The following is a 14,419-nucleotide window of genomic DNA, read 5'->3' as shown; positions in this document are numbered from 1 at the left end:
GACCAATTTGGTGGACTTTTGTCATTAGAGGATTCCAACTAAACGTTACATGTATTTAAACAAAAGACTAACGACAAAAAAACACTGACAAGTTAAAATCTGAAAAACTACTAACTTTTTCTTTCTGTGGGTACGCGTAAGAGGTTCCATTTTCCATGTTTTAGAATAATTAATTGATATTAGCATTATGATTGATCAAGAAACGATTACTTATTTCATTTTTTCTAATGGATAGATGTATGCTTACATTAGAAATTGTAACCTTCCGCGAGACATTTATTTAAGAAATAATAAGCGCCAAAATTTCTGTCACAAAAATAAAAAAAAATAAAAAAAATAAGCCCCACAAATAATAAAGATCTATGAATTGGATTTAGAGCACTTCCAATGGAACTTCTAGCCAATTTTTTAGCTCCAAAACCTAGGTAAAACATAGTAAAAAATTTGATGGGTCCTGTAATATATTAAGGATTGACCTCTTCATATCCTTCTTTAAGGATCAATTCGCTTGGAGTATTGTAACTGTTCGCGGGCTCTGCTGTTAGGCGGCGGTCCGCCGTTGGTTCTTTTTTTTCTTTTCTGCTGAAAAAAAAAATAATAAAAAAATCAAAAAAAAATAATTTTAAGGATTCTTAACCGGCTATCACGGTTGCACGGATGGTCTTACCCAAGCAATCTTTTCTTACTGTTGTCCTCTCTCACTTTCTATACGATGGCGGGAAACGGTAGTTTAGCGACTGTTCTTGGGCTATTTTTGGTGCTCACACTGTTCCATAACCCGATCACTGTCGCTGGACAAAGTATTCCGGCGGTGGCTTTATTTACGTTCGGTGACTTAAACTTCGACGCCGGAAATAAACAGAATCTCACCAAAGCAAACGTTCCGCAAGGCTTCTGGCCGTACGGAAAATCCAGAGACGACCCTAACGGCAAATTCTCAGACGGATTCATCGCTCCGGACTTCGTCGGTACGTTTAAAATCTTTATAACCGAAGTTAATCTCTTGAATTTACATGACCCCACTACTAGTGGGTATGGTGAAGTATTGCTACCGCACATGACTTCACTTTTAGAATAGTTTTTGAATTTTAGTTTCGTGAAACCCAATCTCCACGCCACGCTACGAACTAGGCATGGATGGGTTTTGGCCGATTGGGTACCTTTGAAATGAAATAACCAAACGGAATATAACAAAATGAACCTAATTATAAATACCAAAATGTATATGTATTTTAGTTCTGTTGTTAGTTCAATTCTGATTCAATTTATTATTTCAGATTTAAATTTCTTAATTTTGGCATTCAACTTTTTTTGATTATTTGATATCCAAAATATGATATATATATAGTTTTATTTAGTTTTCAAATAACCAAATATCTAAATATATAATTTATAAATAAAAAATTTAAGATGCATTTTTAACAATTAATAAAATTTATGTATTCTGTCTGTTTTGAATCGATAAATATTTTAAGTTTATTAAAATATAAAAATTTAAATATTTTATTAATTGATAATGATAATTTATAAATTGTTAAAGTTAATTAAACTTTAGTTTAAAACTATTAGAATTTAATCATGATGTATTTATAATCAATCTTCTTAATAGTCTAATAGATAAGAACTTAAAACATGTAGTATTAGTTTAAAACAAATGAAGTAAAATACTCATATTTTCTAAAGTTTTCAGCTGTTATGCAACTCAGGGATGGAAATATATTTTTTGTTTGTCTATGTATTTGATTTGGTCAACAAATCCGGACATTTGAGTAAATTTTTATATATATTTAAATACTCTCTACTGGTTCATTTGGTTAGTTACGGTAGAAACGAGTGTTGGTTTTTTTTTTTTTGTTAAAGTGAAACGAGTGTTGTAAGTAAGTGAATTGTTTTGAAGAAGTATTACACTGTACTCTGATCCAAATTAGTGTTAGGGTAGCCCGTAGCCAAATGATGTAGTAATATATGTAAACCTAAACTTCTCACACAACTGTGATTTTATTTAAAAAAGATTCAAATTCTAAAAGAATATTATAACACATTTTTAGTTATCGCCTACACTTGCCCACAACGATAAACCAGTAAGAATTATTTAAAATATGTACAGCTGAATTATTATTCTTTCTAATGAAGAAAAGTAAAGCTAAAAGTAACTATATATATTACTTTATATATACACTAGATATGATCCCGTTGCGTTGCAACGGTTTTTTTGATTTTTTAATTTTGATAAAAACATAAAAATAATAAATTGTTTTTATTATAGTTTTAGGATTGTTTTTGTGAGATTAATTCTATAACTAACAACTCGTTTTCACACATACGTTTTAGTTAATATTAATATTTTATAAATATAGTGCATAGGTAAATTGTTATTAATTTTGTATTTAGGTCTAGGAAAAATATTCATACTTAAGAATTTAAACCCAATCCAAAGCGAAATAAGAATTTAAATGAAAAAAGAAAGAAAGTTAAATAAGGCCAATCGAGTTCATGACAACACTATACACTTTATTATGTACTAATTTGTATTTTATTAAACTTATCTGATATTAATAATTTTATTGATTCATTATTTTTTAATGATATATTTTCATAATTATATTTTAATTAAAATAGATTAGAAGATATATTACATAGTAAAAACAAAAAAGAGTAGTAAAATAAAGGTGAAACTTGATGATAAAACGCATATAAAGATCACACGATGATAATAATAATATTCAAATTTTATGACAATATGAAAATACATATCAAATATGTGTTTGATTTTCATATGAACAAACACATATAAATACCAATCATGACAACATTCTAGTTTTTGATTTGTTAACTAAACATTCTATTTTATAAATTTTCATTTTATTTACAATTAAAAAAAAATAAAATTACTATCAAACACTCTTTTAGTTTTTCAGAAAAATTAAATTGCTACCAAATAATTATATATATATATATATATATTAAACTATTTTAAAATACTAATTTTAACTCTTATCAATAATATTCTTACACTTCTTTTGTTAGTAAAATATTTTTTTTTATTATCAAAAAATTACTATCATGTCCTTCATCAGATTCTCTCTTTAAAATATTATCAAGTAACTTTTTACAATTTTCTTATGGTTAGGAATTAAAAAATATGATACAAATTTGTTTTGTTTATGATTTTTTTTAAAAGAAAAACAACCATCAAATATACTTTACAGTTTTTTAGGGTTTTAAGAAATGAAATTTTAATATTACATAATCTTTCAAAATTAAAATACATAGACAGCATGAAAATAATGACAAAAGAAATCAACATATGTTTATAAGAAGAAAAGAATGCGATGATCAGGATATAGAACCTCGCCTTATATTTTTCTTGAATCAACAAATATGTTTGATGATCAAATATGAGAATGAAAAATATGAGAGATTTTAGTTCTATATATATATATATATGTGAATAATTGTGGTTCCTTTTGGTTTATGCTCTTTTTAATTAGGATTTGAATATAGAAAAATTAACATAAAACACTCTTTTACAAAAAAACAAATTGTTTAAGATTTTTAAAAATGATAATCACTCTTAAATTTATTTTTACAATTATTTTTTTAATGATTTTTAAAAAAGAAATTCATTATTTTTTAAAACCAGTTATGTAAATATGTGAATAATTGTATTTCTTTTTGGTTTATGATCTTTTTAATTAGGATTTGAATATAGGGAAATTAATATTAAGCACTATTTAACAATTTTCTTTTGGTTTAAGATTTTAAAGAAGAATAATTATTCTCAAATTTTAATTTTTACAATTAATTTTTTATGATTTTAGAAAATAAAATTTAGCATTAAGTATTATTCAAATCGATTTTGTAAAAATTGTTTTTTATTAACTTAGATTTATATAATATGATTTTATATATTTAAAATATATATTTAATTACAATTTATACTAAAAGGAAACTTACAATCAAAAATTTTTATAATAAGATTTTAATTTAAAATATACTAAAAGGAAACTTTCTATTAAGATTTTGTTATTATCTTGTTATTATATAATAAGATTTAAATATATATATTTAATTATGAAAGAGTTTAACACATGTCACAATCTTAAATATATAACTGCCATGTGACAAGATCGTGGTAATTAGTAACTTTGAAGAACCAAACTTTATATAGTAAGATATATATATATATATATATATATATATATATATATATATATATATTACATTTCCTTTTTTATTTTTAATAAAAAAGCTAAGATATTCTAAGAATGCAGCAAAATTCATGGGCATTCCGATCGAAATCCCCGCGGCGCTGAAACCGAACGTCAATGTTTCACGTGGAGCTAGTTTCGCTGTCGCTGATGCTACTCTTCTCGGAGCTCCTGTGGAATCTGTAAGTCCAAAGTGTACATAAAATTTCAAAAATATATTTACATTAGTAAATCCACTAATATATTAGATTCATCAACACATAATACATAACGATATCTGACCAAAAATAAATAAAAGCTTCACTTTAATATGTGCAGTTGTAATATTAATTATAATTTTTTTTAGTTGAATCTTAATCAACAAGTGAGGAAATTCAATCAAATGAAAGCGTCAAACTGGTGTTGTAACAATTGTGAGAAGAAACAGATGAATAAAAACGATGTAACAACGACACAGAGATTTAACGTGGTTCACCAACTTGGCTACGTCCACGGGTAAAGAGAGATCTTATTATTGGAGGCGATATTGAGTTTACAGAGTGCAAGTTTAGGGTTACTACAAGATATATATAGTAACATCTCGCATCTAAAACCCTAGACTAAACGGACTCATGGGCTTTTAAGCCCACGATCAGATGTAACATCCATAATAACTTGATGCAACGCTCTTGATGCAACCGAGTCGGTATGATGTATGTGATGTAACATCCATCGCCTAGATGTATCATCCAGATTCAAGGCATATCAACAATTCTCCACCTTGACTTGAATCCTCCCACTAACAGATGTACCAGATGCACCTTCAAGTGCCAAATGTACCAGATGCGCTTCTCTGCGCTAGATGTACCATCGCTCTCTTTGCCTCAGATGTCCCTCCGGACCATATGTGCTGCTTAGACGAACCAGACGCCATTTAACGGCCAGATGCTCAACTAGAGCCAGACGTTCGTTATCAGCCAGATGTCCCAATAGACTAGACGTCCTTACGGACCAGATGTCCTTACAGACCAGATGCCCCGACGGGCCAGATGCCCCAACGGGCCAGATGCCCCAACGGGCCAGATGCCCCAACGGGCCAGATGTCCTTGCGGACCAGATGTCCTTGCGGACCAGATGCCCCTTCGGGCCATATGCCCCTTCGGGCCATATGCCCCTTAGGGCCATACTAACAGTTTGAGATGTTTAGCAAGTCTAAGCAATGCTTAAACTTGCTGTGAGGAACCGGCTTTGTGAACATGTCAGCAGGATTATCTGTAGTTCCTACTTTCTTCACTTCAATTCGCTTCTCATCTCTCAAGAAGTGATACCTCACATCAATATGCTTCCTTCTCTCATGATGAACCTGATCCTTGGCTAAGCATATAGCGCTCAAACTGTCACAATACACAGTAGCCTGATCTTGATGCAAACCGAGATCATTAACCAATCCTCTAAGCCATATTCCTTCCTTCGCAGCTTCTGTTAGCGCCATATACTCTGCCTCAGTAGTAGACAATGTCACTGTAGACTGTAAAGTCGTCTTCCAGCTAACCACAGAGCCGCCCAAGGTGAACACATAACCGGTCATAGATCTTCTGCTGTCCACATCTCCAGCATAATCAGAATCAGAAAAGCCTGTTACCAATCGTGGATTGTCGCATCCATAGATGAGACCAACATCAGATGTACCCTTCAGATACCGGAAAATCCGCTTCACAGCTGCCCAATGCTCCTTCCCAGGTTGTCCCATAAACCTGCTAACCACATTGACTGCATGTGCCAGATCTGGTCTTGTGCAGACCATTGCATACATCAAGCTTCCTACAGCGCTAGCATAAGGAACTCGAGACATATACTCTGTCTCTTCTTCAGACTGAACCTCATACATGGTAAGATGAAGATTTGATGCACACGGAGTACTAATAGGTTTACATGAAGACATTTTGAACCTTGTCAACACCTTATTAATGTAGGTCTTCTGTGACAAGAACAACTTCTTCTTCTCCCTATCTCTAAAGATCTCCATCCCTAGAATCTTCTTTGCTGCACCCAAATCCTTCATCTCAAATTCAGAACTCAGAAGCTCCTTCAGCTTCTTGATGTCACGCATCTTCTCTGCAGCTATCATCATGTCATCCACATAGAGCACCAAATAGATGAATGTGTCATCTTTCAATTTTCTCATGTAGACACAACAATCATAAGGACTTTTGATGTAGCCCAACTTGATCATATAGCTGTCGAATCTCTTGTACCATTGTCTGGGAGACTGCTTAAGTCCATAAAGGGACTTCCGAAGCTTACACACATAGTCTTCTTTTCCAGGAACTCGGAAACCATCCGGCTGAGTCATGTATATCTCCTCCTCAAGCTCTCCATGAAGAAACGCAGTCTTCACATCGAGTTGCTCAAGCTCCAAGTCCTGATGTGCTACCAGCGCTAGCAACACTCTGATGGAAGTATGTCTGACCACTGGTGAAAATATCTCATTGTAGTCTACTCCCTCTCTCTGACTAAAACCTCTTGCAACAACCCGAGATTTATACTTAACTCCTTCTGTCGGCGATGCTCCATCCTTAATCTTGTAGATCCACTTGCATGTAACAACTCTTCTCCCTGGTGGTAATGTGACCAAATCCCATGTATGATTCTTCTCATGAGACTCCATTTCGTCTCCCATTGCTGCATGTCATTTCTCATACTCGGGACAAGAAATAGCTTCCATGTAAGTGGATGGTTCATACGTATCCACTTCCTCTGCAACCTGAAGTGCATTACCCACCATATCATCAAAACGATATCTTTCTGGTGGCCTGACATCAACCCTTCTTGGTCGATCCTTCGTGATGCTACGCTTCGTAGCATCAGGCGGTTGAGTCTCCGTAGACTCCAACTGAACTTCTTCTACACGCTCCTCTTGATTTTCTGTGTGTTCATGCACATTGATCACGTCATGATCATCTCGCAGCTCCACCTGTTTATCAGTGCTACCTTTCTCTGCTTCAGAACTGGACCATGAGCTTCTAACCATAGATGCTTCATCGAAAACAACATTCCTGCTTAGAATCACTCGGTTTTCTGATGGAGACCAGACCCTGTATCCCTTGAATCCATCGCCGTAGCCCATAAAAACTCCCTTCCTTCCTCTTGGCTCTAGTTTACCTTCACTTACATGATAGTAAACAGTGCAACCGAACACTCTTAGAAGTGAATAATCAGCAGATCTACCTGACCACACTTCAGAAGGTATCCTGCACTCGATGCCTGTGTGGGGACCGAGATTTATCAAGTAACAAGCCGTGTTGACTGCTTCAGCCCAAAACCGCTTCTCCAGACCAGCATTCGAGAGCATGCACCTTGCTCTCTCTAGCAATGTCTGGTTCATTCGTTCTGCTACACCATTTTGTTGTGGTGTTTCTCTGACTGTAAGATGCCTTGCAATCCCCGCATCCTTACAAAACTGATTGAACTCTGCTGAGCAGAATTCCAGACCGTTATCAGTACGAAGTCGCTTCACCTTCTTCTCTGTTTGATTCTCCACCAATATTTTCCACTCCTTGAAGCTACTGAACGCTTCACTTTTGTGTTTCATAAAAATTATCCAAGTCTTCCTCGAATAATCATCAATCATAGACACAAAATATCTGTGACCTTTCAATGACTCTACTCTAGATGGACCCCAACAGTCTGAATAGATGTAATCGAGTGTGCCTTTTGTTCTATGAATTGCCTTGCGAAAGCTCTTTCGGTGCAGCTTCCCAAATACGCAGTGCTCACAGAACTCTAGACTCTTGGTCTTGTGACCACAGAGAAGACCTTGCTTCGACAGAAGTTGCATCCCACGTTCACCCATATGTCCAAGCCTCATATGCCACAACTTAGTCATATCTTCCTCTGAGATCTCTGGTGATGCAACATATGTTGAACCTGTAACGGTAGTACCCTTCAGCAAATATAGAGTACCTTTCATGAAACCCTTCAGAACCACATCAGAACCCTTGCAGACATTCAGAACTCCATCACCACCCGAATATTTGAACCCTCTACTGTCCAGAAGACTCATGGATATCAAATTCTTTGTCATTGATGGAACATGCCTAACCTCGTTCAATGTGCAGAATCTACCATCATGTGTCCTGAGCTTAATTGAGCTGATTCCAGCAATCTTGCAGACAAAATCATTTGCCATCTTAATCTTGCCGTCAAGTACCTCTGTGTACTTCGAAAACCACTCTCTCCTCTGTGTCATATGGTAGGATGCTCCTGTATCCAGAACCCACACATCAGAAGAGTGTGTGTGTCCGTGCACAACAAGAGCGATGTCACTATCAGACTTGGCTTCATCCTCAGCTACTGCAGCAGATCCAGACTGTTGCTCCTTCTTCTTCTTGGGACAGTCTGACTTCCAATGTCCCTTCTCTTTGCAATAGTTGCAAGTATCAGTTGGTTTAGGACCTCTTGGAAACGATTTTCTGTCTTTCGACTTCCTTTTGTTCCCATGTCCCTTCACACCACCGACAAACAATCCCGAAGCTTGATTGTCTGTCCCTGAGCTGGATGCCTTATGACGTAATTCCCGACTGTGAAGCGCCGACCTAACTTCTTCCAGTCTCACTGTATCTTTGCCAACAATGAACGATTGCACGAAGTTCTCGAAAGAGTTCGGCAAAGATACCAACATGATTAGAGCAGCGTCTTCATCCTCCACCTTAACATCGATGTTACGCAGCTCCAGTAATATCGAATTTAACTTGTCAAGATGGTCGCGAAGCTCAATACCTTCTTGCATACGCAAGGCAAAGAGGCGTTGCTTCAGAAGTAGCTTGTTCGTTAGAGATTTTGTCATGTACAAGCTCTCCAACTTCTGCCACAAACTAGAAGCAGTTTTCTCATCCGACACTTCGATGATGATCTCGTTGCTAGACACAACAAAATTGTTGAGAACGCCTTCTCTTCTAGAGTCTCCAAATCAGCTGCTTCAGATTTCTTCTCTGACAATGGTCCCCAAATGCCTTGTTGCTTCAACAACGCCTGCATCTTAATCTGCCAAAGACTGAAGAAGCTATTTCTCCCATCAAACTTGTCGATCTTCGCTCTTATTCCAGACATCTTCTCACTAGATCACAACCCGAAGCTCTGATACCAGTTTGTTGTAACAATTGTGAGAAGAAATAGATGCGGAAACAGATGAATAAAAATGATGTAACAACGACACAGAGATTTAACGTGGTTCACCAACTTGGCTACGTCCACGGGCAAAGAGAGATCTTATTATTGGAGGCGATATTGAGTTTACAGAGTGCAAGTTTAGGGTTACTTCGAATACAAGATATATATAGTAACATCTCGCATCTAAAGCCCACGATCAGATGTAACATCCATAATAACTTGATGCAACGCTCTTGATGCAACCGAGTCGGTATGATGTATGTGATGTAACATCCATCGCCTAGATGTATCATCCAGATTCAAGGCATATCAACAACTGGAACGAAGACTTCGTCAAGAAGACACTGTTTATGATATACATTGGTGCTAACGATTACTTGAACTTCACCAAGAACAACCCTATCGCCGATGCATCTGCCCAACAAGCTTTTGTCACTTCCGTGACCAACAAGTTAAAGAACGATATTAGCTTATTGTATGCATCAGGAGCTAGTAAGTTCGTTATCCAAACCCTAGCACCATTGGGTTGCTTACCAATCGTCAGACAAGATTACAACACCGGGATGGACCAATGCCATGAAACTCTTAACAATTTTGCTAAACAACACAACGAAAAAATCGGACCCATGTTGAACGAAATGGCTAGAACTGCTCCTGGTTTCCAGTTCACAGTCTTTGACTTCTACAATGTTATTCTTCGTAGGACGCAGAGGAGCTTAAACTACAGTGAGTTGGTTAATTACATCTATTACTTATGTGCTTTTTACCAAGTAAATACTATACAAAACCCATTTAAATTTGTTATTGCGATAGGATTTTTGGTAACGTACTCATCGTGCTGCGGAGTTGGGACACACAATGCTTACGGTTGCGGTTTCCCCAACGTGTACTCGAAACTATGCGAGTACCAACGATCTTATTTATTCTTCGATGGGCGTCACAATACAGAGAAGGCACAAGAAAGTTTTGGTCATCTTCTTTTTGGAGCCGATCCAAATGTTATCCAACCGATGATTAACGTCCGTGAGCTCGTTACTTACCCAGTCGATGAACCAATGCGTGAGTTTTGGTTACCTACAACTTCGTCCGCGAGTGACTCTACCTCGTCATCAAGCCACGGTTACGAGTTCTACTGAGTCTATATATAAATCTCTTATTTCACAAAATTCGGAATCTTAATGTTTTTAGTGACTTTAGCTCGTCATCCTGCTCGAGTGTGTTTCCCTCTGTAATAAAAGATTGTAGTTATTATTGGAATTGAACTAAATTTAAAGCTATCAAAAATTCAAAACCAATATTTGTTCGTTTCCAATTTTTCTCCTAATTTCTAAGACCCAAATATTCGATTTGGATGTGATCTGCATACCCTAATATAATGTCTAGACATGCTTTGCCCTAAGGTACGGAAATTTGAATTGGTATTTAAAAAGAAAATTGCTCTTGTATATGTATATTTGAATTGGTATTTTAAAAATTGATCTTGAATATGCAAAATTTTCAGATCTGAGTCAGACTTCGAAAAACTTCTCAGAAGACTTTTGGAAGACTCTCGAAAGACTCTCAGAAGACTTCTCGGTGTCTTCTAATGAATTTTACGCTATAAGACTTTCCACGAAGTCTTCAGAAAGTCTTCTGTCCAAAGTGGTAAAAAAATTGGATATATATTTTGTGTGTTTCATATATTAGATTCTAGAATGTTATAGATTCATCCTAATGTAACTGTTTTGTTTATTATTTAAGCCTAAAAATTATTTTTGGAGTTTTCTCTATTTTGAATCCATTTGAATGTTGTTGAAGATGCAAATTTTTCAGATCTGAGTTAGACTTTGGAAGACTTCTCAAAAGACTCTTGGAAGATTCTTGAAAGACTCCCAGAAGACTTCTTGGGAAGTCTTCCAATGTATTTTATGCTAGAAGACTTCCCACGAAGTCTTCAGAAAGTTTTCTGAAGTCTTTTGTCCAAAGTGGTACAAAGGGGTGATCTCAAGTATAGTCCAAGCTTATCTATGTTGAGGAATGATACCTAGCTCAATGTGTAATAGTTTTGTTTATGTTCATTTTTATGATTTGTATGTGTACTATTTTAGTTGTGATCTTTTTTGTAAGCTTGAAGAGATGTTAATCAAAAGAATTTCGTAAATATGTTTATGTTTTGCCAAAAGTACTTGACATTATTGAAGTCATTGATACAACATACCAAGAAATTTTTTTAACCATTCTACCCACTCAACAAAACAAAAAAAAAGAGTCAAATTTACGAAAACTAAAAGAGAAGACTTCTCAAGAAAACTTAGTCAAATTCACAAAAGATCGAAATTGAATTTTAGGTGAAAGATGAAATTTTAAATCTCGTGGAAGTTAAAATTATATCTTATTTTTTAAAAGACACATTAAGCCACATGCATTAATATTCTTGAAGTTACTTATCACTTTTGAAAGTTAAAGAACATACCTTGACGTTACTTAACCTTTTGAAAATCTAACGTCCAAAAATCTTCTAAGAGAAGACTTCTTAAGAAATCTTCTCGAATTAGTTAGAAACATTAGTAAACATGAATATTTGAAATCTCATAATTATAACCAAATTAGTTATGAATTTCATAATTAACTACATGAAGTATATGTTATGCATGATAACATCCCTCAACTTAATGGTGTTATATAGTTAACATCACGAGCTTAATTTCATTAATCCAAAAAGTGACGTGGATGTTGGAGGCGTTAACTATGTTTAATTCTCCTGATGGACCAATTAAAATCTGATCCACATGACCGTAATTTAACTAAAGTATGACCTGATCCAGCCTAATAAAACAAATGCAATTTGGCCACAAATTTTGAAATTGGCACAAATATTTTTAATAATATCTGGGACATCGTCTCTCTGTCGTAACAAGGGGGAAAACTCTAAGAAATTAGGCTTTCGATTCAAATCAGTGAGAGATAAAGGATTTTGTGAAATTATGTGGGGTTATTGACCAAAATTTTGAGAGAGATGAGTTATTCGATTTCGGGGTCGATTAACTTCTCTCTCTTGATTTTGGTCAATAACCTCACACAGTTTCACCAACTTCCTTTCTCTCACTATTCGAATCGAAACACTAATTTTTCTTTTTGTCGTGACGGATCGAATTTTAGTTAAATTACAGTCGGGTGGGCCGGATTTTAATTTATCAAACATGAGAATTAAAAAGAGTTAATGTTTCCAACGTCCATGTCACTCTTTGGATTAATGAAGTTAAGCTTGTAATGTCAACTACATAACATTCTTAAGTTGAGGGATAATGTCATTTACATTAGTTTAATATGCATGACTTGTCACGTGGTGGTCAAGAATAAATGTTGAAAGAATAAACCGATTAACTGTAATAACTAAAAACTAAACAGATGTCAAATATATAAGGTATGTACCAAATGTGCAATTATAATGTATTTGGAATAAAAATGTTATAGTATTAATATCGTTTAATGTTTGTTAAATCTTATAATATATTTAGCTTGTATAAATGAAAGTAATTTTTGTAAGGATTAAAAATCACGGTTGCTGCAGTAGCATAATAAAAATACATAATTTAACCTATAAATTTTAAAATTAAAATATGCTGGCGTAGAAAATACATCCATATAAGTTACTTAAATTAGAGAATTATTTTTAAGATAAAATGATACTGTTAACATAAATAACATTGATGACAAGGAAAATTGTTTTGCCAAGAACTATATATAAATATATGTTTTGAGATCTTATCTCCTCAAACATTTCATTTTCTGAAAGGACTCTTAGTTATAACAGTAAAGCTTTACAAGTTTAGTAAAATGGATCCCAACATGATGATAGAAAAAGTATTAACAGACTCCGATCTGTCTGTAAATGGTTGGTTGATTTTACCAAAAAATAAGATGAAGAAATATAAGACAAATAGAATATCCATTGCATACGGAGTTAGAAGCGCTTCGATGGACTATGGAGAACATGATGCATCATTCGACGTGTCAATGCTTTGTACAGATTGCAAAGAGGTAATAACAATGATAAAGGATCTTGAGTCATGGCTGCTGAGCTTCTCAGCGGAGTAATTCAACACTTCAAGAGCAGGATTAAAGAATTCAAGATCATCTATATCCCAAGTGGACATAACAGAATTGTAGATCACTTAGGTAGGACAGCGAGACACGTTCATAGGAACATTTTTTTTTGTTGGCTATCCTATTCTGGTTTGATTATTCATACCACCTCAAGTATGAGTAATAAAATGTCTTTTTGTCGTAAAAAAAAAGTTTAGTCATAGATTAAATATAATTTCTTATAGTATTATATTATCACAGAGGATAAAAGAGGTCATCCATAAAGTTACTGTTCTATTTATCACAGAGGACATTTACTGAAGGCTACTCGCATAACTAAGCATCTTGACAGCTCATGATTTAAATATAACTAGGGCTGGACCCGCCCTACTGGGCGGGTGTTTTTTTGTTTACGTAATGTAACTAAATATTTTTTACACAATTATATAATCTATAAAAATTATAATATAATGGTGGAAAAAATACATCACATAATAAATATACTGTGTTACATAATTCCACTAATAGTAAAAGTAAAATGATTTATATAATTGTAAATGTAAATATCACGCGAATAATTGTTTTTATTTATCCGATATCATTTTTATTTACCTGTTATCGAGTTGGCTAGTGGTAAAGTAAATGCTAGTAGCCTTTCATTGGTCGGGTTGGTACGCGTTGGAAAGAATTATTTACACCATTTGGGTTCCCAGTAAAAAAGAGAAACCACTTTTTCATTTTTTAAGAATATACTTTTTCTATAAATAATATAATATATATTTATTTGTCACGTATTATGTGTTTTTTATTATGACATTAAGCATAATAATTAAAATATATTTTTTAGTTTATTTTTAGTTTATGTGTTTGTTTTCCATAAACTAACATATATATGCGAAAATAATATTTGAGATGTTTTGATAGGTTTTTGGTCATAAATGATAACTATATTTAAATTTCCAACCCGTTATATAAGTATTCTTAATTTTTAATTT

The 14,419-nt window shown here is 34.2% G+C and overlaps 1 protein-coding gene across 1 annotated transcript; it reads left to right on the top strand.

Moving 5' to 3' along the window:
* Positions 1-6,809: 6,809 nt before the first annotated feature.
* On the top strand, positions 6,810-10,656 carry LOC106422855 (GDSL esterase/lipase 22-like). The gene is made up of 2 exons (XM_022704692.2): positions 6,810-10,085; positions 10,173-10,656. Exons 1-2 carry the CDS (start codon positions 9,644-9,646, stop codon positions 10,493-10,495), a joined length of 765 nt encoding a protein of 254 aa, XP_022560413.2. The 5' UTR covers positions 6,810-9,643; the 3' UTR covers positions 10,496-10,656.
* The last annotated feature ends 3,763 nt before the right edge of the window (positions 10,657-14,419 follow it).

Source organism: Brassica napus, chromosome C6 (genome assembly GCF_020379485.1).
Source record: "Brassica napus cultivar Da-Ae chromosome C6, Da-Ae, whole genome shotgun sequence".
Classification (NCBI taxonomy): domain Eukaryota; kingdom Viridiplantae; phylum Streptophyta; class Magnoliopsida; order Brassicales; family Brassicaceae; genus Brassica; species Brassica napus.
Note: the sequence above shows the minus strand (reverse complement) of the source record. Positions and strands in the feature narration are given on the sequence as shown.